The sequence below is a fragment of the Vicia villosa genome, linkage group LG5, assembly GCF_029867415.1.
Source record: "Vicia villosa cultivar HV-30 ecotype Madison, WI linkage group LG5, Vvil1.0, whole genome shotgun sequence".
Taxonomy (NCBI): Eukaryota; Viridiplantae; Streptophyta; class Magnoliopsida; order Fabales; family Fabaceae; genus Vicia; species Vicia villosa.
The window spans coordinates 138292644-138318639 of NC_081184.1; the positions used below are offsets into that span (position 1 = coordinate 138292644).

General features: G+C 35.0%; 1 protein-coding gene and 2 non-coding genes across 3 annotated transcripts; 1 reads left to right on the forward strand and 2 right to left on the reverse strand.

Annotated features, from left to right (window-relative positions):
• The first annotated feature begins 2854 nt into the window (after window positions 1-2854).
• LOC131602725 (uncharacterized) lies at window positions 2855-7634 on the forward strand. Its single transcript, XM_058874900.1, has 15 exons — window positions 2855-3009; window positions 3588-3695; window positions 3790-3897; window positions 4499-4549; window positions 4776-4886; window positions 5023-5106; window positions 5181-5299; window positions 5457-5558; window positions 5705-5821; window positions 5910-5975; window positions 6253-6319; window positions 6511-6564; window positions 6730-6825; window positions 7160-7195; window positions 7313-7634. Exons 2-15 carry the CDS (start codon window positions 3693-3695, stop codon window positions 7463-7465), a joined length of 1167 nt encoding a protein of 388 aa, XP_058730883.1. The 5' UTR covers window positions 2855-3009; window positions 3588-3692; the 3' UTR covers window positions 7466-7634.
• On the reverse strand, window positions 6951-7024 carry TRNAI-UAU (transfer RNA isoleucine (anticodon UAU)). The gene has a single exon. It is a non-coding gene; the product is annotated as a tRNA-Ile (tRNA).
• Window positions 7635-14380: 6746 nt separating the features above from the next.
• On the reverse strand, window positions 14381-14454 carry TRNAI-UAU (transfer RNA isoleucine (anticodon UAU)). Its single transcript has one exon. It is a non-coding gene; the product is annotated as a tRNA-Ile (tRNA).
• Between the last annotated feature and the right edge of the window lie 11542 nt (window positions 14455-25996).

Genomic DNA, 25996 nt, shown 5'->3' on the forward strand with positions numbered 1-25996 from the left:
ATTATATCATATTTCAATGTAGTGTTTGATGACACAATATGATATGATAAGTTAATCCTGAAATTTATTTTATTCCACCTCATTAGTTCAAATTCTTATCCTAAATATAAGCTGGGTTAGAATCCGACAGAATAGGATAAAAAAATAATTTACGTCAATAATATATATTTTAAAATAAAAAAATTAATTATAATAAAAATAAATAAAATATTAAATCAAAAATATTAAAAAATTAAAATTTATATATGTATGATATTAAATTTAATTATAATTTTTATTTAGTTTTAAAATATTTAATACTATTCAATTAATTATAAAAAATATTTTAATAATTTTGTAATTTAAGGAGTTTTGATATGAGTTACACGCTGAAATTGAGATTTGATGATTAAAATATACATTCTAGATCAGATTATATAATTGGGATAATGTAATTATTCCTTTCATTGTAAGTTCCAAGCTTAGTCATTCATTGTATATGTTTTACATATCTCGCAGTGTATAAAATGGATTGAAAAGGTGTAGGTTAATGTAGATCTCACAATAGTGATAAAGACAATTAAAGAAGGCACAATAAGACATTTGGAGTGTGTTGCTATTTTTCCAAATATCAAACAACTTATGGATGAGAATGAGATTATGATAGTCTCCGATTTGTAGAGAGATGCGAATAGATGCACAAATATATTAGTTAACCATAGATTTTTGAGGAAGATTTCGTTTATATTACAAGAAACTCCAAACTTTTTGAAATCCCGATGTTTTAGGAATTTTAAACTCTAAAATTTACTTTGTAGATTTTTTTTTTTTTGGACTTAAACCCTCTCTTCAACCAAAAAAATCTATGTCTAGGGTAATTCATAAAGGTCATTCAATCAGATTTTGGCATCAAGATTTGATAATCTATTTAATATGGCTGATCATGTTCCTTCCATACCATAATTTCAATACTAATAAATTGAATTGACTTATACTCTCTTTGACAATCCGAAGAATATATTGTGACAAGATAAAAACCAACTCTTTTTTTTAGGAACATTCCATGATCCTGAGCAATTTTTGAGTAAGCTTCCAAGGTTCCTAGATTATATTCCTTCTCTGTTTTTGTCATCCAACATGCCGAGCAAATGAAGCAGAAAATTAATGTAAAATAAAACCTCCTACTTCAATAACTCTTCAGTACATGGCTCTCAATTTGTAGGTATCTCAATAGGGATTCTAATGGAATTTATATTATTGATTTTTCTTGTAGCATTGATTGATCAACTTCTGTTTCGATTGAGTTATGTGGCTTAGTAAATGGTTTGAGAACGATGAGTATTGGAAATTTCTGTTCTTTATTTGCCGAGATGGATTTCTTTAGGGGTGATCGCGGTGCGGTTTGGGCGGTTTTGACGAAAAAAATCATCCGAACCGCAAGAGAAAAAATCATGCGGTTTGGTTTGGTTTGGTTGACTTTTAAAAAAAATCCGAACCAAACCAAACCAACCTAATGCGGTTTGGTTCGGTGCGGTTTGTTCGGTTTTTTAGAAATATTTTATTGAACCATTCATATACATATAGATGATAACATAACTTTGTATTTAGACATTCATACACTATTAAATAACAACAAAACCCGTCATATTTTGACAATAACTTTCTATTTAATATGTAAAAATTAAATTAGACAAAAGTGAAATAATAAACATAAAATAATAGTATAAAACAATATAAAAATTATTAGAATCAAACAAAAAAATAGAAGATACGAGAGATTAGTGAAGGTGAAAAAGAAAAAACAAAAGAGTTGAGAGATTAGAGAAGAAGATGTGCGATAAAAACGAAACTGAAATAGGGAACATTTGCCTAAAAATGAGAAGGTGAAAAAGAAAGAATATAAGAGAGTAGAGAGTATAGAAAAAGAGGGAAGATGTATGTGGCAAAGAAGACGCGATAATGCTATTAGAGATTTGAGAAGATCGGAACTAAAATCATGTGTAAGGATCAGAAAATTGTTCGTAATCATAAGGTTAAGGTATTATAGGTTTAAGTTTGGGTTGGATGTGAGTTAACTAAAAGTTAGGTTGTAACATAATGCGGTTTGATTCGGTTTGGTTCGGTTTATAAAATACAAACCGCAAACCAAACCGAACCATGCGGTTTTGTTAAAAAATGACCCAAACTAATCCGAGCCAAATGCGGTTTTTTGCGGTTTCGGTTTGGTTTGGTTTGGTTTGCGGTTTTCTATTGGGTTGGTTTGGTTTTGATCACCCCTAGATTTCTTTATTGTATTCAGGGAAATGATAACTAGTGTCTTCAGGACAACTTTAAAAATAATAAATTTATTTCGATAATTTATGTATTTAATGTCTCGAAAATTAAAATATTAAATTTTTTATAAATTTTTAACCATTATCCTGAGAACACTGGTTAACCAATCCCTTATATTTAATATGTCCATGTATCAAAAGACTTATAATATTCATTTACTCTCTTTTTCTTTTTCTTATTATCTCTCAATAATCGAAAAGTTGAGATCAAATATATTTATTAAGAAGTCAATTATTATGTAAATCGTGTTACAAATATCGGCCGCAAGAACGAGTTTGATTAGATAGAACTCTCCATCTCTCTTTAATTTTCTTGTCTTTTTCCTCATGGCATTTCTTATTTGTTTTTAAATTTTCTTTTCAATTGGCTAACGATATTTTAATAAATTAATTTACAAAAAATCTATTAAAAATTAATTTAATTTAATTTAAATAAAATAAATTTTTGTTTGTTTATATGTCGGCGTGTAACTATTGTAAGAGGTGTCATCAATCACACTCAGTCACTGTAAATTTGGTCGTCGCCAAACTAACGAAAATGAGAGAGATTCCATGGGCATTAGCCACGAATGCATATATCATATTCATATCTCATATACATCTCTCTCTCTCTCTCTCTCTCTCTCTCTCTCTCTCTCTCTCTCTCTCTCACCTTCCTCTCTTCTCTTCATTTCGATTCTTTTTTGCATCTGGCTCGGTACGTCCTTTCATCTTCAAGCTTTCTTGCTTTTCGTTTTTTCACGCTTACCCTTTCCATTGCTTTTCCTCTCCCTTTTTCTGATTCAGGGGGAATTTCCAATGGTTTTTCCCTCCGATGAAAATCATGTTTCGATTTCTTATTATCATTTAATCTCAATGGCGTGTATTAACACTGTAATTTTCCGAGGGCTTCATCAGATTGAAATAAATTATTCCATTTCAGATAAAAAAAAAAAGTTATCTTATTTTTTAGTTTACTTCTAGTAGGGGTATCAATATCAATTGCAATTTTCTCTTAAGATTGCATGCAGCTTTGTTTTCATGTTATTTTCGGAAATTGCGTATTGCGTTGGTTGGTGTTGTTTGTTGCTATTTTTTGAAGGTTTGGTTACTTTACAGTTTATATCACAGTGAAGATTAAGCAACAAAGTTGTGCTTTTTTGTTTGTAATCGTTGCTGATATTCTAAGCTTGTTTGTGAAATTCACATGTGTTAGTTTGAGGCATGTGCATGAGTAGTATCTTGCTTTATGTGTGTTTTGTAAGATGAAATAGTTTATGAAACTTTATGTTGCAGCAAGCAGTTTGTGTTTATGATGAAGACTGAATAAAAGGGTTCAGTTTTCTATGAAGTCAAACAAATCATGGAGGTGGCCAATCACAGAAAAGACTCTCTTGTTTGATGGTCTGTTCCGCCTATTTTTGTTCAATCTCATTATTTTTTGTAAACAGTTTTTTATGTCTGAGCCTTTGTAACATGGCTTTTTCATTTTGATTAGGCAAAACCAAGTTTGAAGATCAAAAGGCTGCCTTTAATGGCAGTTGCATGTACAGTAATGTTGTTCGTTGTATATAGGACTTTAAAGTATCAATATACTCAAGAAGAGGTATGAAATAGTCTCTGAAGTAGGGCCAAATCATTTATTTTCATACACATGTTGCTGTCACAAAGTATCCACCGGCTTTGCCGAGTGCCTGACTTGTCACCTTTAGTGAGGTCTCTCTTCCCAACCGCATTTTTTTTCATCCTATGGACTCAAACCCGAAACACTGCTTAAGGGATCTGAGTCCAGTTTCATTTGGACCAACGTAATATTAGTATGGACCAAAGGTTTTGATCACATGTTTGACGAATTACAATGGTAGTATATCTTGATTTGAAATTTTGTGAAGTGGTGCCAAAGAAATTGTACAACCAAATTCTTGGTGATGATTGGAAAGATATTTTAAAAATAACTAGCTTTATTTTAGTTTTTCTTTTTCAGTTGCTAGTATGGTTTAGTCCCCACCTAGTAGGATAAGGCTTGGTTGTTCTTCTATTGTAGTTGCTAGTATGATTTAGTTTCACAAGCCATTTTTTATAGTAGGTGACAACAGCACAGACCAAGCTTCCTGATTTTATAATGCATCAGAAAATGACATTATATTCTTGTACCTCATTCGCTAATTTTGAAATTTCCTTTTTTGTTTACCATTTGTATTTATCAGATAGACAAAAGGTGGAGTAACAAAAGGTGGAGTATTTGGAGAGATGTAGTGGTATGCTTCTTTGACTTTTCCGATTTGTTTTCTAATTATTTTCCAAATTTGAGCTTTGATGTGTTTAAGACAAAGGTTCTTTCGTTTTTATGGTAAACGATGACTTTGATTGCATTCAAAAAAATTTCTATACGCCCACCTACTTTACCATTCTTGCATCAGTTTGATGATGTAACTTGGATGTCAATTCTTTATTCATATTGGAACTTTTGATGCATCTGTGCAGCCATATGCGGCTCATTCTGGAATGTTAAAAGGCTTGCCACGAGGTATAATACACGCCACTTCGGATTTGGAGCTAAGACCTTTATGGTTGCCAAGTAATTTAAGATCAAAGGTCAGCTGGCATCTTTGCATTATTCTTTTACATTATAGGTCTATTGAAACTCACAAATGATGGCGAGAATTCGCTACTATGTTTTGGAAAGGCCTATCTAACTAATGGTTTATTGGTCGTAATTATTTGCTCTTAGGATAATGTTTACTCGAATCGTAACCTGTTGGCAGTTCCAGCTGGTATCAAGCAAAAGGAAAATATAGATGCTATGGTGCAAAAGGTATTTTTGATGATTTTTTAGGTTATCAAAAATCATTTGAAGCAGAACTCTAGGTCTAATTTCATTGATTTCAGTTTCTCAAAGCAGATTTTACAATTATTTTATTCCATTATGATGCCAATGTGGATGGATGGAAGGATCTTGATTGGAGTAGCAGGGCAATACATATAGCAGCTAAAAACCAAACAAAGTGGTAGGTATAAGACTTATCAAATGAATCTTCTTGTTACAAATGATTCGAGCAATCAGCCACTGCCTGACCTTGGCTCTGTTAATATACTTTTGAATGTCTTGTGTTTATATGGTTTATCTTTCTCAATTTAATTATTAAGTCTCGGATTCTTTCTCAGGTGGTTTGCAAAAAGATTTCTAAGTCCAGATATAGTTTCTATTTATGATTACATCTTTCTCTGGGATGAGGATTTGGGGGTCGAATATTTTTCCCCGTCGAGGTATACCTAATGGTTTTGTTGATCCTTATTATATGAAGGTCACATAAGGTTGCTAAGTAAATTAAGTTACATACTATTTATATTCTTTATCTTGTTTTAATTTTCTAATCAAATAACTAATTATTTAATTGGCATCTGTTTTGCAGATATATTAAGATTGTAAAGGAAGAAGGGTTGGAGATATCTCAACCAGCTCTTCATCCGAATTCGACTGAGATACATCACAGAATTACAGTCAGAGCTAGGACCAAGAAAGTGCATCGGTAACTTTTGGTTTAAGAACACAATATTATACTCTCTAATCAATGTTTGTCGGTTGTCATTCCTACATTTGAGTTTTCTTACTTGCAGACGAGTCTATGAACTCAGAGGTAAAACCAAGTGTTCAGATGAAAGTGATGGACCACCGTGCACTGGGTAATTACTAATTACTACTTTCTTTGAATCTGGGTGTGCCGTGTGTTTTACTATTTTTGTAAGTCAATATTCAATATCCTATACATTGGCGTTATTGTCCATCTTTCTATCATTAGGATGGGATTTTTAGGTTTGTATCTGCTAAAATATTGAAATGAGAAATCGAGAATTTTACAAATTTAATAACATTACCTTTGTAAGGATTTATTATACTTTTGGTGGCATCTGTAATCATCATGTTATGGATGACTTAGAAACTTCAATACAACTTGTGAAGGTTTGTCGAAGGTATGGCTCCAGTTTTCTCTCGAGCGGCATGGTATTGTACTTGGCATCTTATACAGGTAATTTTCCTTGGTATGTAGGAATTATAAAAGTTATTTATGTGTTCTAACCTGAAACAACACTTGATTTTCTAATGAAGTTTAATCTTATCTCATTTGTAATTTTAATATTCAATTTTTTATTTGGACTTGTAATAGATCAAAATACACCATGATTTTGACAACTCATTATTATGATTTTCCTTTTCTAGAATGACCTTGTACACGGATGGGGAATGGATATGAAACTAGGATATTGTGCTCAGGTGAGAATTACATGATTTCTGGCCAACCCAACATCATCCATTTAGTATCCATAAGACTCGGTTGTGTTTGTATACGCTGGAATGATTTGCACTTGTCCCATTTTCTTTAAGCTTCATTAACTTCATGTCAAGTATCATTGGTAGTGAAATTAACGTCATTTTCAGGGAGATCGCAGTCAAAATGTGGGTGTTGTTGATAAGGAATATGTTGTTCACAAGGCGATACAAACTCTTGGTGGTAACAATCAGGATATAATCAAAGTATTTACCCCCTTCCTTTCCAAATTTTTGAATCCATATAGTTTTCGTTTGCGTCATTACTATGTGTTTGTCTATTTGCTGATTGCCCTCAAAATCATGAATGACTATGTTATGGATTGCAAAAATGGTCCCGGCGGGGCTCGAACCCGCGACCTTCGGCTCATAAGACCAACGCTCTAACCAACTGAGCTACGGGACCTCTTGGAATCTGTGCATGTTTGTTAAAAATATTGTTTATGATGCACCTATCTTGTGAAATCCATTCTCTTTGCATTTCATTAATTAACAAGTCAATCTTACATCCACCTTCTTTTCGATTTTGGTCCCTAATCAGAAACAAGGCTCAACAGGAATTGATATGAGAATGGAGGTGAGGCTTTTGAACTACATCCAATTTTTCTATTTTATATTGGTCACAATTTCAAATAGTAGCTTTTGCAAATGACAAATGACCTTGTCTAAATTTGTAATACATGCCTGTGAGCAGATTCGACGGCAGTCATCATGGGAACTTGAAATCTTCAAAGAGCGCTGGAAACAAGCCATTGCGCATGACAAAAGTTGGGTTAAACCATTTAAGAGCGATAAAAGACGCATACGACGAACACGACGAACGCGCAACCGCAAACTGTTTTCTTAGCAATTCTTTCATCAAACTAGCATGGTTTGATGTGTTACTCTTCATTCATTCATAGCCCTTGGTCTCATACATAGTTATAGGCATAATTTAGTTTTTGTAACTGAGTGAATTCTCAATTCATTGAATTTTGGAAGATCTCATATTTTTCAATATTGTTTTGTTCTTTCAAGGAGCCAATGTTTTGTTTCTTTTTTTTTTTTTTTCCTGCATTTTAAAGTATTTTTAAGTCTTATGCCTTTCCTATTCTCATACATGTAAGAGAAAGACTAATTATCTTCGTGTATTCTGCAAAATCAAATTGTAATTTTTAAGTTAGTGGTATGACATGGCTGAGTGATGAATTTTTATTGGATAACCATATCCATTAAATTCTACCGGTAAAGGTCAAAATGAATAAAATATTACTTTATGATTTCAAGATCTTGAATAAAAGTTAAAGGTATGGTTGAAACAAAAGTTTAAATTTTGGCTTTTCATGAGTCACATTTGGATAAACGTAAAATTGATTGCCCATTCTTCTTAACAATGGGAAATATACAATTATTTTCAAAAGGCAAAAAATGTAATTATGCTTTTAGGTTCATTGTTGTTAATATGTCTTTCAAAGGGAGCTATCGCCTCCAAGTCGGTTCTATCGTTCAGTCATAAAAATATGGGATAAGACATTTTTTAGGCACAAAGAAGTTAGGATCGTCAACTGATCCATATCTCCTTTAGAAATAGGGACTCAACAATCCACTATTGACTGAGTGACAATAACCACTTCCAAGAAAACCCCAGGGCCAAGAGCCTATTTAAATACCTTATTCTAAGGATGAAGTAGGACATATCATTACACTCTAAAAGCATAGTGTTTACAGACTCAAAGTCATAAATACACTCTAAAGTTTAAAAAACACAATGCTCCCCATGATAATACATCACTGTCGGTGACCGTACTAGCCATCAGTAGGATCTCTCACCTCACGTGAGCAGGTCTCATAAACAACCTCAAAAAACTGTCGTATATGGCTTCTTTCTGTCGCGTGCAAGTCCTAACCACCTAAAGGTGTTATACACCTACTAAGGCCTTTGAGTCTTCTTGACCTTGCAGGGGGGATATGCACACATGTATTTTTTATCAGTATTGTGGCGTCTACTGTGTGTCCTAGTAAAATTAATCAGGGCCACGTATCCACTCCAACCCTTTCATCCCCCATTTAAAGATGTTCAACAGGGTCCTACTTTACGAAGCCAACACCATCGTTGGAGGTATCCCTAGGAGGGGAAACTTCAGAGCCGCCCGAAGAAAATACGCAAGGTAGATGTTCACATCAAACATTATATCCCCTATCTTTCGTAGAAATGCCCTAGGGAAAATAAGGGTTGACATCATTTTCTCCAAAGAGGGTGTCATCGACGTCGACCCTCACGACGATGACCCCTTAGTCATCACCGTCTAGCACGACGACTAGAACATCAGGCGTGTCCTGATAGATTTGGGCAGCTCTACTGATGTTCTGTCCTAGGATGCTTTCTAGAAACTACAACTAGATCCAGACGACATAAAAAGGTTCAACGGTTCCTTGAGGGGATTATTGGGCGAATATGTACAAATAATGGGCCATGTGACCCTAAAAATCATAAGCGGTGAGGCAACGTACGCCAATGCTATTGGCGTAACCTACCTCATTGTAAATACCATGTCACCTTAATGCATCATCTTGGGGCGTCCCGCCATTAACACCCTAGGAGCGGTCGTATCCACCCGATACTTAACCTTGAAATATCTACTCCCGGATAGACGAGTCGGTATAATCCAAGGGGATCAACAAGTAGCTCATGAATGCTATCGGAGTAGCTTGAAGACATCCAGAAAAGAGCTCGCACTTATTGATATCCATCCTTTTGAGTTCCCAATACTGACTTTGAGGGTTGGGACCCCAGATTGGGCGTAGAGGCGGAAAGACTCAAGCCCTTGAAAGATCTGAAGGAAGGTCAAAAAGATATGCATTTCCTTGTCCATAGAGGAGGAACATAAACTAGTCGAGCGAATCAGAAAGAATATTGCCTGTTTGACTAGGCCCCCTCAGGCATGCTAGGTATAAACACAAAAGTGGCAAGTCATCGCCTTACCATCTATTCCTCCACTAAACCGGTGGCCTAGAGGAAACAGAAGGTATGCGAGGAAAATATGGTCTTCTTGATGAAGAGGTGGAAAAACTATCCAGCGTCGAATTCATCACTTAAACAAAATACCCCACCTAGTGTGGCTAATGTGGTTCTGGTATGAAAAGCCAATAATAGATGGCACATGTGTGTGGATTTTATAGATCCGAACGTCGCCTCCCCCAAAGATCTATATCCATTACCAAATATCGACAGCCTCATGGACTGATCGTCAGGCTACCACATGCTAAGTTTTATGGACACATACTCAGAAAATAATCAGATTCAGACGGACCCTTGGATGCGACCAAAACAACTTTCATGTCGAGGAAAGGTAGTGAAGTTAATCCAGACAAGTGTCGAGCAATCATCAACATGAGGAGCCCCAAGAACGTGAAGGAAGTACAATAGCTTACTGGGTCCTTTACCGCCTTATCTCGCTTCCTCACTCGTGCACATATAATGTATTCCTTTTCTTCGCTGCCCTAAAGAAAAATGAGAGGTTCAAATGGACTGCCGAATGTCAAGAGGGTTTCACCAAGGTCAATAATTTCCTTACATCACCCATGATCCTCACTCGTTTGAAGGAGGACTCACATTTACTCCTTTACCTCTCAATTGAAAATTAGGCGATGAACTTAGTCCTCATCCATGAAATAGATAGGCAGAGAGGCCTGTGTATTTTATAAGCAATATGTTCAAAGACGCCAAAACACGATATCAGAAGATTGAGAAACCGACATTGACCGTTGTCATTGCTGCGAGGAAGCTCATGTCATACTTTTAGGGACACCAAATCATGGTAAAAACCAACTATCCTGTCTGCAAAGTTTTGAAAAAACCCGATCTGGCAAGAAGAATGGTGTCATGGGTACTGGAGCTCTTGGAGTACGACATCCAATACGTCTTGAGAGGAAACATCAAATGTCAATCCCTAGCCGACTTTATAGCAAAACTTAGCTCACTCGTAGATGAAAACCCCTTTCAAATTGGGTGTTGTCTATAGATGGCGCCTCCAACGTAAAGGAAGCGGTGCAAGAATAATTCTCAAAGGATCCGGAGATATAGTTATTGAGTAAGCACTGAAATTTGAGTTCACCTCCAATAATAATTAGGCAAAATATGATGCTCTCATCGCCAGTATGATCCTAGAAATGGGAGCTACCAAGGCCTCGGGGTAATATCAAGCCAATGAACCACATTTGATAAAATATCTATAGAAGGCACGAAACCCATACTCACGTTTCCTCTCTTTTAAAGTAGGTCATGTCCCATGCGAGCAAGCTTTCAGGGCGGACCTATTGTCCAAGTTAGCCATCTAGAAGACCAGGGGTTTAATAAAATAATCATACATGAAACTCTCCCCTCCCCCAGCATCGAGGCAGATGAAATATACTCTTTGGGACTCGTCCCTAAATCCAGTTGGATATCGTACATATTGTGCTATATATAGTCGAGCAATCTCTCGCCAAATGAGGGATAAGTGGTGAAAATCAGAAGGCAGTCTTCCAAGTATATACCCTACTCAAGAGGAAGCTTTACATGATGTGTAGGGCTACTCCCATGTTGCAATGCATGGAAGACGATGATACCTCTCTAATGCTTGTCGAAGTTCACAGGGGAGTTGATCGGCCACCATTTATACTTGGTTTTCGTCAATCAATCGGCCAAAAGTCTATCATTCCGGTAACACAATATTTATCTTTTATCGTTTTTCATATATTATTTCAGTTTTCGCGTTTGGTTATTCTGCATTTGCATTGCTTTGAATTTCATGACAATTAGGGTGCTTTTGATGTTTGGTTTGGTAGTGTTAATGTCTCAGGTACAAGCGAGCAAGTCCGAGTAACCGAAGCGAAGCCGAAGGATATTTCGCAGAAGTTAAAACTGTGATTTTCTCAAAGAACAGAAGCCTTAAACAAGTGCCCGTGTCACCTGACACGGCCCGTGTCAAGGTGGGCAAATGAATAGCACAAGAGGACAAAAAACAGAAGGCTGACACGTCCCGTGTCAGCAAGCCTGATGCAAAGACTTCAAATGGGAGAAATCAGTGGGCCAACACGGCCGCCCGTGTCAGCTGACGCGGCCCGTGTTGGCAGGCGCGAGGATAAAAATTGTTTTCAAATTTTGAAGTGCCTTGGTTCATTAAGGGTACTTTGGACTTTCCGCATTGCTGTTTGGTGACCTAAGGCTATGTAAACCTAGTTTTTGAAAACATTTGGATCTTTGATCATTGAGAATAAATAATTACACAAGGAAGGAGGAGCTAGCAAGGGTTTTGGGAGAAGGAGATCTTCAAGAGCAATAGCAATTGGAGATCACAAGAATCCAGAATTTTTGTAATGTTTATATTTGTCTTTGTAGTTTTCTTGAATATTATGAGTAGCTAAATCCCCCAATGCTAGGGGGTGTCCCTGAATTGTGAATGGTATGAACCAAGTTTCCATTGTTTTTATGATATTGATTTTTTATGAGTTTAATTTATTGTGCAATGATCTTAATGCTTTTTTTATCGGACCAATAGTTTTTGATTTACGGTTAAGGTTAGGTTGGACAAACCACCTTAATGCTTTTGCACAATATTACTAAGGTGAAAACGCTTAGGAATGAGGATTTAACCGTAGTGACCGTTAAAGTCTTGGTAAACAATTCAAATTGCTTGATATCACCATTAATAGCTAAGGAATTAGGATTCTGAATGAATATCAAAGGTTTTCGGTTAAGGAAAACAAATCATGAGATTCAGTATTGATTCATTGTTACAATATGTCATAAAACATGGATGAAAGGTCTTTGCAAAGCAATTCACACACCTAACCCTAGCATGCTTTCTCATATATTATATACCTTTATTTTTTGTTGTGTTTAATTTGCTCGCATTTAGTCTTATTCTCAAACAAACAACAAACCCCCATGTTCTTTTATTCAGTGAATCATTATAATAACTTATATTTCCTGCGCAGTCCGCGAGATCGATACTTGGGATTAACTCCCTTTTGTTAGTACATCGGTAAAAATAATACACTTGCTATTTTTCCGATCAGGAGCCTGTAGCAGCCACGTCAGTGGAAAAGATCTCACTCACAAGTTATCTAGAGCAGGATATTACTGGTCCACTCTAATGAAGAACAATAACACATTCATTAAGAAGTGCGACCAATACCAGAGACATGCTGACCTTCACCACGCCCCGTCAAAACTTTTTCAATCAATGACTTCACCGTGGCCTTTCTACCAATAAGGTGAGAATATCTTAGGCCTATTCCCCTTGGCATCGAGTCAATTAAAATTACTGATAGTGGGGGGTGATTAAATCTCCAAATGGGTAGAAGTAGAGGCAGTAGCCAAGATCATGGCAGAAAGAATGTGGTGTTTCTATTGGAAGAAGATTATGCTTTGATATGGACTCCCCTGGGCTATTGTCTCTAACAATGGTACCCAGTTTTCCAACGCCACAGTCACAGACTTTTGTAAATACTTGGGCGTGCAGACGAAATTCGTGTCCGTGGTGCACCCTCAAGCTAACGTTTAAGCCGAATCGACAAACAAAGTGATCCTTAAGGTACTCAAGAGGAAGCTCGACGACGCCAAAGGCCTGTGGGTAGAACTACTATATGAGATACTATGGTCTACCACACCACGCCACATTACACTACCAAGAAAACCCATTTTCCATGGTCTATAGAGTCGACATAATGTTAGCCATGGAGATAAAGATGCCCTCATGTCGACGAACATAGTTCAACGCGGAAGAAAATGAGATAAGCTTAAAATGCCCAGCGGACCTGCTAAAGGAAGTAAGGGACATTGCCCATGTTCGAGAATTTGCCGCCAAAAATAGGGTCGCATGGAGATATAACACCAAAGTTAAACCATGAGAGATGTAGCAGGGCGACCTGGTCAAATAAAGTACAACTCTGATGGCCCAGTAGAAATATATAAGGTAATGATAGTTTATTATTTATCTCTTATAAGAAACATATATGAGTGGATGTAGTCTTACCAATACTCCCATGGACTCAAATGACAAACTTTGGGGAAAAAAGGGGATACACATGCCAACATAATATATTAGATGGAAAGTTAATTTACTTGGCACATAATCAACTTGATATTGTTTTCTGTCAATTTATGATTACTCTATATGAAGAATACCTTGAGATGATGTATAGAATATTTATAGCATGAAGTGGTTTCTAGAAGCAGTTCAAAGGTTGAGTTTAGAGCAATGGTTTAAAGAATTGGTGATGATATTTGGATTCTAAAGAAGTTAAAGACAACACTTGAACTTCCATTGAAATTATCATTTTTTATGAATGATGTTTTCCATGGATGAAGAATGAATCTAAAACTATCATATTGTACTCAAGTGAAAAATACACAATTTTGAGTAACTCATCATCATAACATTTGATGGTTGTGGAATGTCTTATAAATTTGAGTAACTCATCACCATAATATTTGATGGTTATAGAGAGCCTTATAAACTATAATAAAAATTATACTTGGCATGAGTCGTCTAAATGCTAGTTATCTATAATTTTGAAAAACCGTGAGATTGAATACAAAACCATGATATGCAAGTGTAAATTGTACAAAAGCGGGAATTAAGTACAAAAAGATTTTTGAACTTCTATTGAAATTATCATTTTCTCTAAATAACATTGTCCATGAATGAATAATGACTCATAAATTAGTATAATAAAAATTATACTAGGCAAGACACATAAAATCACTTGTATTAAAATTAAAATTATGTTATTTGGTTGGTCCCGGCGGGGCTCGAACCCGCGACCTTCGGCTCATAAGACCAACGCTCTAACCAACTGAGCTACGGGACCTCTACAAAATTATATTGCACTATAACAAGTTGTACATTTTCTAACAAACTCTTACCTTGGCCAATTAATCAATCGAGATAAAATCTATTCCATTAGACGTCTTTCTATCATTTAATTTTTAAGCCACTTTCCTCCCTGGTCAATGTTACCAACCGTGGGAAATGTCCAAATTCGCTAACTTACAGGGATAATTTAACTATTTAAACCTTTATTCATTATAATAGTGGAGTGTGTTGAAGTATAATCCAAATTCAACACAATTTAGTTAGCATTTCATTTTGCATTAAGTGTAGTTTTGCATTTTGGGATGTAGTATATAAATTGAGTTTGTTCAGTTTATTGTAACAAATTTTCATTTTGAGAATGTAACTGAATTTTCCCCTTTTGAAAGTTAGTTATAGATCTATTTTCTCTCTCTTCTTTCATCTACATCTTCATCTTTAACCTTGTGCACCAACAATGTGTTCCCTTTATTTTTATTTTTAAATTAAAATTAAGAGAAATTATATTTATACATCCAAAATTGAGTGTAAAAAAGGTGTCATTTTGTAAGTTTATGGTATATTAATGTATTTTTGAAATTTTTGCAAGTGTATGAGATCAAAAAGTAGGAGAGAGATAAACACACTAGTATACAGTGTCAAATTTCTGGTGTTTAAATAACACTACTCTAAAATTAAATTACTTTTCTCTTAGTCATATTTAGCAACGTGAGTAAGTGTCCCTCATAGATACACTTCAAATCACCACACGAACAATTTAGTTTTTTAATTCATTTTTAATCTACTTTCTCCCATGATAAGCCTTAGAAACTATGGGACAAATAACTTATATTGCGAAAAAAAAAATGAATGAAAAAAAAAAAAAGGAATCACCACGATGTTTTTTTTCTTTGTAATTTTTTTTTTACCGTTCACCATTTATTTTTTGGGTTGCAATATCTTCTCATTAATTTATTATCCTAAAAATTTTGACTTTAAAGATTAAAGTTAAGGTTCAAGCATATCATTTACTTGATAAAGTGAAATTTGATATTAATTTTCAAACCAAACTTTTAAAGATACTGTTTTAGCATCTTCAAAGACAAAATTTCAAAGTCAGTTATACAACAATAACATAATAAGAAATGATGTTAGCGAGTTTGGTTTATAGAAGAAATTATATTTTGATTTGGATTTAGAGGAGAAATAGATTTTTTATAATGGAAGATGAAGTTTGGGGGAAGAATGAATCAGGTTTAGTGCAAAGGTGAATGAACGTAGAGTTTTTAAAGATAAAACTGGAAAACATTTCTCCAAGGTTGGTAAAATGGACCGTGGTGAAAAGTTGTCGACGTTTTTTTTTTATATTAAAGCTGATTACCTTTCCCCACAGTTGACAAAATAACCGAGGTGAAAAGTTGTTCCGCTCCTTTTTTATTTTAAATTAAAAAAATTATATATATATAAATGAAGCTACCTTATTTCCCTTCTGAACAAAACATCGCCCTAGCGAATTCCCACCTCCATAAACCTACGAAGCACCATTTCTTAATTAACTTCCATCATATATTCTCTAACTTGTACAAAGAAATGAAAGGAAACAATAAATTCAAAAAAAGTAAAAACAAAACTTATTTATTTGACTTCTTCACCTTATTTTCGGTACGTGAAATATTTTCCCTATTCATGTTACAATAATGTTGTTGTTGTTGACAGTTGATGTTGTAATTATTATAATAGTTGTTCCAAAATGACAAGAGAAGTGAATTTAAAAAATGGCAACACTTCATGAAGTGTTGTAGAATGAAACCATGCCACTTTTGAAGTGTGTTGTTATAGGCCAATCATTGTGCCTTTTGGTAAAAGATATTGTTTCACCAAGGGTCGCTACCTTGTGAAACAATACCAATGTGGCCTATAAATAATTCATTCTGAATTTAGAAAAACATAACAACAAAAACACAAAATCCAAAAATTCTCTTTAATCAATTTCAACCACTCTTCGCTACATTCGAGTTTTCATCCGTCTTGTGCAAACTCGAGAAGGCTGAATTATCCTGGGTATACCTGCGTAGAAACTCCAAGACAAATTGGGAGTGCTTGAAATGCTATGAGAGTGTTCCGTACATGATTCTAGCCTCGATTCCATTCGATTTAAATTAATTTTCTAACAATCTTATAGTATTTCAAATAATGGCAAGCGAGTCTTCTGTTTCAAGCATTAAACTATAAACTGGTGTGTCGTAGACATTTTCTAAACCCAAGAAGAATTTACTTAATGAATTCTGGCAAGTTTAATTATTTCTAATGGAAATTTATAGTATTTGCATTATACATGGTTTGAATTTCAATGTTACATATTTAAATGCTATATCTATTTACAGTATAGTAGCAAACATGTTTCTAGATGTGTAGATATATATAGTTTTGATACAATTATCATCTTATTTTGATTGCATATACACTCATCTGACTTTAATATTAAGGATACTGCATATATAAAGCCTTATATTGGTTAATATATCATGATCTGTTGTATCAGTAATACGGAATTTGTAATATTGAAAGGTAATCATGATAATGATATATCATAATTGAGTATTATTTTTGTATATACACAGTAAGCAATTATTTTCACATGTCCCCGAATATATGACTTTGTTTATAATATTAAATTGTCATACACTGTTTACTATGAATTGTCATATATACAGTTGTTATCTTGTTATTGTGATACTACACACAATGCAACAATTTCTAAAAGTATGGTTTTTGTTTGCATTGAATTTTAATGTGATTACATTAATATATATTTCATGGCCTCTGTGTGTAAGTGGATTAAACGAAACAGTATCACTAAATCATGATTCAAATAACCATGAAATTATATGATAAAATAGTGCCAATTTTAATTTTCATTTAAAAGTCTTTTTTTACAAAATGAAAATAAACATATAGAAGGAAAATATACCTTCTTTTTTATACCCAGGATACCAACGTTCAAATAAAATGAGCGAGTACTATGCCTAGAAATATTAAAACGTTTAACATATTTCTATCAGGAATTCAAATAAATTTGAGTTAATTTATTTGTTTGTTTTTTTATATAATTTATTATTTTGGAATTATTATATCAACAATTTGTTCATTATGCAATTAAATTTTGATTTAGATTCTATGTGAATAATACGTTTGTGTTCAATGAAATTTTTTATAAGACATACAAAGATAGTCTAAAGATGGAATTGACTTATATAAATCTCTGAATTTGGATAATAATATAACTATTAAATCCCAAGATGTGGAATTTGAGAATCTTATTGCGGAGGATTAGGAATTCGATTTTCCCACAAATAAAGAACCTCGTGAGGAAGGTTATCCAAAGATTATTGAAACGAAAATCAAAAGTTTGTCAATGTTTGTTGAAAAACAACTGGAACTTGGAATAAGCAAAAAGTTTGAAAGGCTAAGGATCTAGAACCGAACAAAATCATTCTTCGACTTATTTCTCTTGTGTAAAAGGAAATAATGAGAGTTTTTTTTTATAAGATTCCTATTATTCTTCATGTGGAAGATGATCCTAAAATTTATAATGAAGCGGTAACTTTAATGGAATCCTCTTTTAGGAAGGATGATATCCAAGACGAGATGGATTCAAAAATGTCAAACCATACTTAATTGGCTGCAAGTGGGCGTTTAGAAGGAAGTATCATAGTGATGGTATACTAATTACCAACAAGGATAAATTAGTAGTCAAATGGTCTAGACAAAAGAAAGATGTTGATTAGCTTCATTGCAAGACCTTATTGTTCATCAAAAGGTGGTCAAAAACGAAATCCCTAAATAGAAATCTCGATGAGGAGATTGACATGGAGAAACCAGAAGGTAATATGCTTCCTGGTAATGAACAAAAGATTCAAAAATAAAAGACGAGACACACAACTTAGGGGGAGACTTTTAAATCTTATTAAAACACGAACTCAAAGAGTTTGTCATCATAAAAAAGAGGGAGATTGTGAAGAATATATTTTATATCTAGTTTTGATGAAGACAAAGACTATCAAAGAAGAAAAGGATAAAAAATGTCATACACATCAATGATGAAGTTGATCAAGAAGGTTGAACATATAAATTCAAGTGAATATTTGAGACAAGAGAACTTAACTAAGGTACTCATTGCAATTTATACTATACTACTTTAAATTGCTCATAATTTTATCTCTCACTTCATCTAAAAACCTTCTTTCATCGTCATGCATGATTATCTAAAAACCTTCTTCATCTAATTCTTGTGACAAGTGTTTGTACATAAAGTTGTGTGAGAATATTGTGATATTCCTTTGTCTCTATGTTGATTACATGTTGATCGTTAGCAACGAGATGAATTGAATCTTAGAAACAAAGAGGTTTCTAGATTTCATATTCAAGATGAAAGATCTTAAAATAGTGGACACTCTTTTGGATCAAAGTAAGACAAAAGATTGGGGGTTAAAAACATAATCAAACAAAAAATATTGAGAAAACCACATTCAAGATGAAAGATCTTGGACTAGTTGACACTCTTTTGGACATCAAAGTAATGTGAAAATAGTGTGGGTTATGAACTTAGTCAAATACACTTTGTTGAGAAAGTTCTTGATAAGTTCAAATTGTCTCATTTCAAGAAAAAGAATATTCAATTTGATCTTAGTGTCAAAATAATAATGGAAGAGTTGTGTTCATATTAGAATACACAAGTGAAATCGGTTTTCTAGTGCAATGTACTATATCCGACATAGCATGTGAAATTAGTAAATGAGTAGATTTACTAGCAATCCAAATGGTGAGCATTGGAAGGCCATCACGGGGATTTTTGATCACAAGTAATTTGATTATCTTTTAAAATCCAAAGTCTAGACCTCCATTGTGGTGGGCTTCCTACCATATTAGAAGGATATACCAATATGAGTTGGATATCGAGTGTTAGAGATCATAAATTTACAACTAAGTGGATATTTACACTAGTTGGGGTGATATTTCTTGGGAGAGCAAGAAATAAACATGCATCACTCTCTTGACCATGGAGCCATAGTGTGTGGATCTCTCTCCCATTGGTCAAAGAAGTTGAATGGTTTAGGGACACCTTCTGTTGGAAGTTCCATTGGCTAAAGACAAGTTTCAAAGGCGTTAACACAATGTGATAGTCAAGCTAACTTAGCAAGAGAATTCAGATAAGTGTAAAATGAAAAGTCTGGGCACTAAGGCCTCAGACATTCTTTCGTAAGAAAATTGATTAGAGATGTAATCATTTCGTTCACATATATACGATCGATCTATAATTTGAATAATTCATTTACTAAACTACTGGCCATGGATTTAGTAAAGACAACCTCGAGAGGTGTGAGGTTGAAACTCCTTGAATAAGCGTTCCGACAATGATAGCAACCCAATCTGAAGTTAATACATCTTAACCTAAGATTCAATGGGTAACAACAAGTTGTTGATTTGGAAGTTAGTGCAATATTTATTGACAATGTTGACTATTACATAATTGTGGGTTGAGTTTTTTAAAAACTCTTAATGAAGTTCTATATCGAGGAGGATATGTATATCAAGAAATAGATACAAACTAAATTTCACCTATATGAATTTCAAGATGGTGCCGTCTAAAAGTGAGATTTGGAGTTTCTCTCATTAAAAGTTCATGAAAACAGGAAAAGCACATGGCCATAAATAGTGCTAGGCAAGATATGTAGGCGAAGAACCTTTAAAGAGTGTGTGTATAGTAACGCCGGTCTGATCACATGGGATAGCGATTCAAAGCATAGCTACCTAACATTCCGATTAGGCTTTGCGTTGTCTTTACTAAGGTTAAGTTCAAATCGAAAGATACGTAACTGTATTAACACTCTTTTGCTTTCTACTTTCTGGAATTGATCTTGTCATTATTAGAACAAGTGGGGGATTGTTGTAATTATTATAATAGTTGTTCCAAAATGATAAGAGAAGTGGATTTGAAAAATGGCAACACTTCATGAAGTGTTGTAGAATGAAACCATGCAACTTTTGAAGTGTGTTGTTATAGGCCAATCATTGTGACTTTTGGTAAAAGACATTGTTTCACCAAGGGTCGCTACCTTGTGAAACAGTACCAATGTGGCCTATAAATAATTCATTCTGAATTTAGAAAAACATAACAACAAAAACACGAAATCCAAAAATTCTCTTTAATCAATTCCATACACTCTTCGCTACATTCGAGTTTTCATCCATCTTGTACAAACTCGAGAAGGTTGAATTATCCTGGGTATTCCCACGTAGAAACTCCAAGACAAATTGAGAGTGCTTGAAATACTATAAGGAAAGTGTTCCGTACACGATTCTAGCCTCGATTTCATTCGGTTTAAATTAATTTTCTAGTAGTTGAGACCCTAAATACTAAAGGTTTAGTATTGTTGTTGTTGAGATTGAAATTGAAAATTTGATGTTGTTGTTATTGATGTTGAGATCCTAAACCCTAGAGGTTTAATGTTGTTGTTGTTGATGAAATTGAGATTGAAGTTTTTATGTTGTTGTTGTTAAGATGAGATTAAAGATTTTATGTTATTATTTGTTGTGATGTAAATAAAAGGTTTAATTATATTTTTGTTATTTAAATTGAAGGATTTATGTTGTTGTTGTTTATATTGAGAGAATGTTATATGTTGTTGTTATTGAGATTGAAGAAGATTTTAGACAAAGTTTTATCAATGTTCTAAGAACAAGTTATTCTGATATAGTCCATGCTTTAATTAATGAGAATTTCTTTACCCACCTCCCAACCTTCTAGGTCACCTCTGGTGAAAAACCACATATACCCCTGACTTCGGAAATACATTTCCGAAATGCAAGAAAAAGGTGTTTTCAAAGATGCATCTTCGAAAGCGCCTTTTTTTTCAAAATTTGTCTTATTTCGGAAATGCATTTCCGAAAACACCATTTCGGAAGTTCATTCCCGAAATACTGCGCGTTTTGCAGATTTAGCAAAACAGCCCCCCTCCCCCATTCATTTTACCCTAATCTTCTTCCAAACTCAGCCTCTCTTCAAGTTTTCTGCAAAAGCAAGTGTGAAGTATCAGAGATTGCCAAAATCTTCTTCCAATCTCAACCTAAATCATCTCAAACTCTATTAGTGGTAAGTTTATCAATTTTTTTCAATTTTTAGATCCATTATTCAATCTCTATTAGGGTGTTTAGAAATTGCAAAAATCATATTAATGTAGGTTGGTACTGCTATTTAGATTGTTTACAATGAATAAAAGTAGTTTTGATTTAGGGTTTTGGGGTCTGCCATGGAAGTTGCAGAAAACTTCATCGCAGGGGTGTTTCGGAAGTTCATTTCCGAAAACACCTCCATTCCCAGTTTCGGAAATGAACTTCCGAAGTGTATCAGAAATGCAATTTTTTTAGTTTTTTCTGTTGTCTCGCATATTAATCGATTTCAATTGTTTTCAGGAACATGTCAGGCAACCAAGCACGCATCAGACAGGGTAGAGAGACTCAAAATGCGTCGGCTAGACGCGAGCGGGCGGCGGCGCAGCTGGCGTCGATGCAGGGACGGGGGCAGGGCCGGGGACGACGTGTGCGAGTTCCCGTGGAGATGGACGAGGGTACCTCTACATCTGGATCGAGGAGTCGTCTGGCTCGGGTATCTTCTTCCCGCCAGCGAGAGGAGGAGGAGGCGGAGGAGGAGGAGGAGGCAGTGACATACCACGAGGCGGAGGAGGTACCAAATGTTGACCCTCCACACAGGGAGGAGGAGGAGCAGGAGGAGGGCTACCCGGGAGGGCCCAGTGACACTTCCGTGCTGCTTACCTACCACGAGCACGTCGCTCGGCGTATCTGGGAGGGAGAGGTATTTTTTATAATTTGCCCGACTATATTATTTAACCGTTTATAATTTAGCCGTTTATTCAATATTTTCTTAACGGTCTACTTAACATACTTTTTTTTTTCTTTTTTTTTGTAGCAGGAGAGAGAGCCTTTGAAAATGGTGAACCACTCCCGGAAGGTTTTCAGTCTGTTTAAACCAACTGCTGAGTGGTTTAACGACGCAGTGAGAGCTTCAGGGCTTAGTGGGCTCTGCATGACGGGGTATACCAGCATCAGCCACGGCATGCAGGGGGCCTTTGTGGAGCGGTGGCACAGGGAGACGTCTTCTTTCCACTTACCAATTGGGGAGATGACGATCACCTTGCATGATGTGCAGTGTCTTCTCCACCTGCCGATCAGGGGGGCGCTGTTGCACCACTCCCGGATCTAGAGGATCGAAGCCAGTGAGTGGATGGCGCTCTATTTGGGTATGGAGCCCGAAGTTGCTGACTATGAGTGCATCACGACATATGGGCCTCATATCCGGTTCACCACACTGAGCACTTATTTCGAGCACCACCTGGTGGCGGCGGCCGAAGCCGAGGATGCGGGTGACGACCTATTTACACATTATCACCGGGGCTGCGCTCTCCGATGCTGGTACATGTTTGTGGTAGGCGCTGCAATCTTTGTGGACAAGAGTGCAAGGTACGTCGACGTGACCTACCTCCGCTACTTCATGGACTTGACTACCGTTAACCAGTGGAACTGGGGGGCAGCTACTCTGGCATACCTATACCCGAAGGTGAATGAGGCCTCCAACTGGAGGACGAGGCAGTTGACCGGATCCTGCACACTACTTACGGTACGTTTCATTTTAATTGTTTCGTATTTATTTATGTTTCGTATTTATTTTTAATACATTATCGTGTTTATGTTTCAGAGCTGGATCATCTCTTACTTCTCCCGCATCCACGACTTCCACATTGATCCTGAGTACGATGACGCCATGCCCAGGGCCGCCAGATACGTTCTCCAGAGGGGGAGCAATGCAGTGGGACCATATCGTGGGTACCTCGACCGCATGATGCACGATGACGTCACTTGGAGGCCATTCAGCGACTAGACTCATGTTGTCCCCTTTGACGACATATCTTTATATTCTGGCTGGTTGGCATGCGGGACCAGCACCATGGTGCGGTATCTCCCTGAGCGGTGCATGAGACAGTTTGGGTATGTGTAGATGATACCCATGTCACCTTTTGAGGCTGCTCCCGACACGGTGACCCGAGTGCAGCTCACTGGCATATTTGAGGATTGGGAGCGTCATGTGGTACCGGAGGAGTATCGTCGGATTCGGTTCACCCAGGACTGACACAGTGTGGAGGGGTATGCCACTTGGTTCTATCGGGTGTCACATCCTCTGCTGAGACCCGACGCTCCTAGGCCAGCACACGAGGAGATCCTGGAGAACCAACAGGCCGAGGATGACCACGCCATTGATCTCCTGCCGATCTGTCAGCGGATAGAGATGCTTGGACGGGACGCGTTGGATCGAGGTGTCGTTCATCAGGGCGGTCCAGAGGCAGTCTCCGTGATGGAGATGATCGTCACTGATGCGGGCCGTGCGGCGGCATACAGGCGGCAGAGGAGGTCTCAGGGAGAGAGGGTTAGGCATACCCAGTAGGGGTCCGGGTTTATTTTTTTTGTTTTCGGATTGTATCTCTCGCACACTATTACTATTTGATCGGCTTGTATATATTATTTGGATTTGATTTATCATATTAGTATTTTCTGTTTATATGTCGCTTATTTTATTTGGCGTTTTCCTTTAATTAAAAATACGAGACTGTTTCGAAAAACATAAAAAGAAAACACAGTTTCTGCATAATTCGGAAGTGCATTTCCGAAACCCTCCAAAATTTGAAAAAAGGTGTTTTCGGAAGTGCATCTCCGAAAACACCCCCCATTTAGTGTTTTCGGAGATGCACTTCCGAAGTCTGAGAAAATTAAAAAAAAAACAACTTCGGAAATGCATTTCCGAAGCAGGGGTAAAGTGGAGTGTTCGCTGGGTAAAGAAATTTTCTTAATTAATTTGTATGTGGAGTTTAGGACTCTCAAAAGTATACAATCCTATCTTTCTGTTATTGAATTTTGGATAGGTAGTTGTATTGTGTAATCAGTTGACATATCTTAGGCTTTGTCGTAGTATAATTTTATTTTGGCTTTCTTAAAAAAATTATAAGAAATGGTATTTCATATATATATATATATATATATATATATATATATATATATATATATATATATATATATATATTGAGTATAATAATAACAAAAAAATATATTTTAAAATTAAGTTAATTATAATATGAATTTGTTTGAATTATATTCGGATAATGTGAACAATAGTAGTCAACTAATATTAAAATAATTAAATTATTTCTTAAATTTAATATAATTATTATAATTAACATTGTTGTAATTAATCCATTGAATTACATAATTTAATAAATATTTTAGGTTCAATTTATGCCGTTTTATCCTATTATTTTTAAAAAGTTATATCTGTAGAGAGAAAGAAGAGAGAAAATTAAAACAAAAATTAAAAAATCGATAGAACTTATAAATTTTTGAAATAACCAAAAAAAATCTATGTAAGATAAATATATCCAACTAAATTGCCGCATCAACAGAAGTTAACGATTTTTGATAAAATTTATCATAAAAGATCAAATTAGACCATTTACAATGGGGGTGTTGAAAAAATTATTCAATAGTTGAATGTCTACAATGGTTTGTTGAATGAGGTGTTTAATGTGATGTGGATTAATTGGTGTTGAAAAGATTCAACATGTTGAATGAGAAAAAAGTGGGGCCACATGCAACACTTTACACAATTTTATTGGTTGTTGTGATTATTTAGATTTTATTTTCTTTTAATCATTTAAAATTAATTATTTCATAGTAAATAAATTTTTTATTTATTTTTATTTATTATCAAAATTCATTATTTTTTTCCTCTATAAATAGAGACTTGGTTCATTTGATTTGGACTCATAAAAAAAAATTCACTTTTTTCTCTCAATTTTTTTTTCTATTTAGCCTTAAAAAAATCATTGTTTGTAGCTCTAAACATCCTTGTAGTGAAATGGATCCCAACAATAACCCTTTTAACACCCTGAGGCAAGTGAGTCTAGTACACCGGAGTCATTCTCGACCGAGGTGCTACCTGCATTTGCGAATCACGTGCGTGCTAGATCTGTGATGCGTGATTCAAATGTACATCACGAATTGCAAGCAGATCTAGTCAAACACATATGGAAAAAGTTCGGAATATTTCATAATTAAATAAATTGTTTGTGAGCCGAGTCTATTGTACTAATTAAATTATGTGTGTTTCATTTTTTGTGTGTTTCTTTTTTAGTGTGTTGTGTGTTTAGTGTATTTATTGCATTTTTAAGTTTTTTTATAATTTTATTTTTTTAAAAAATAACTATTTTTACATCTCTTATTTATTACTTGCAAGAAAAAAAATTAAGAATAGAAAATTAGAAAAAATAAATAAATTATTAAATTTAAAAAAAAAGTTTAAATTATATATTATTTTAATTTAATTTTAATTGATAATAGATATTAATATATAATCATAAAAACAAAACTTTAAAAGAAAATAAGAATATGATGTGGGGTAGGGTGTTGAATTTTATTAAACAAAACCATTGTAGTGA

What these genes read in the sequence shown, in the direction of transcription:
- LOC131602725 (XM_058874900.1), top strand. An exon ending in TAGATGCTATGGTGCAAAAG is followed by an intron (nt 5,107 to 5,180) that starts GTATTTTTGATG and finishes CATTGATTTCAG; the next exon opens with TTTCTCAAAGCAGATTTTAC. An exon ending in GAATTGATATGAGAATGGAG is followed by an intron (nt 7,196 to 7,312) that starts GTGAGGCTTTTG and finishes GCCTGTGAGCAG; the next exon opens with ATTCGACGGCAGTCATCATG.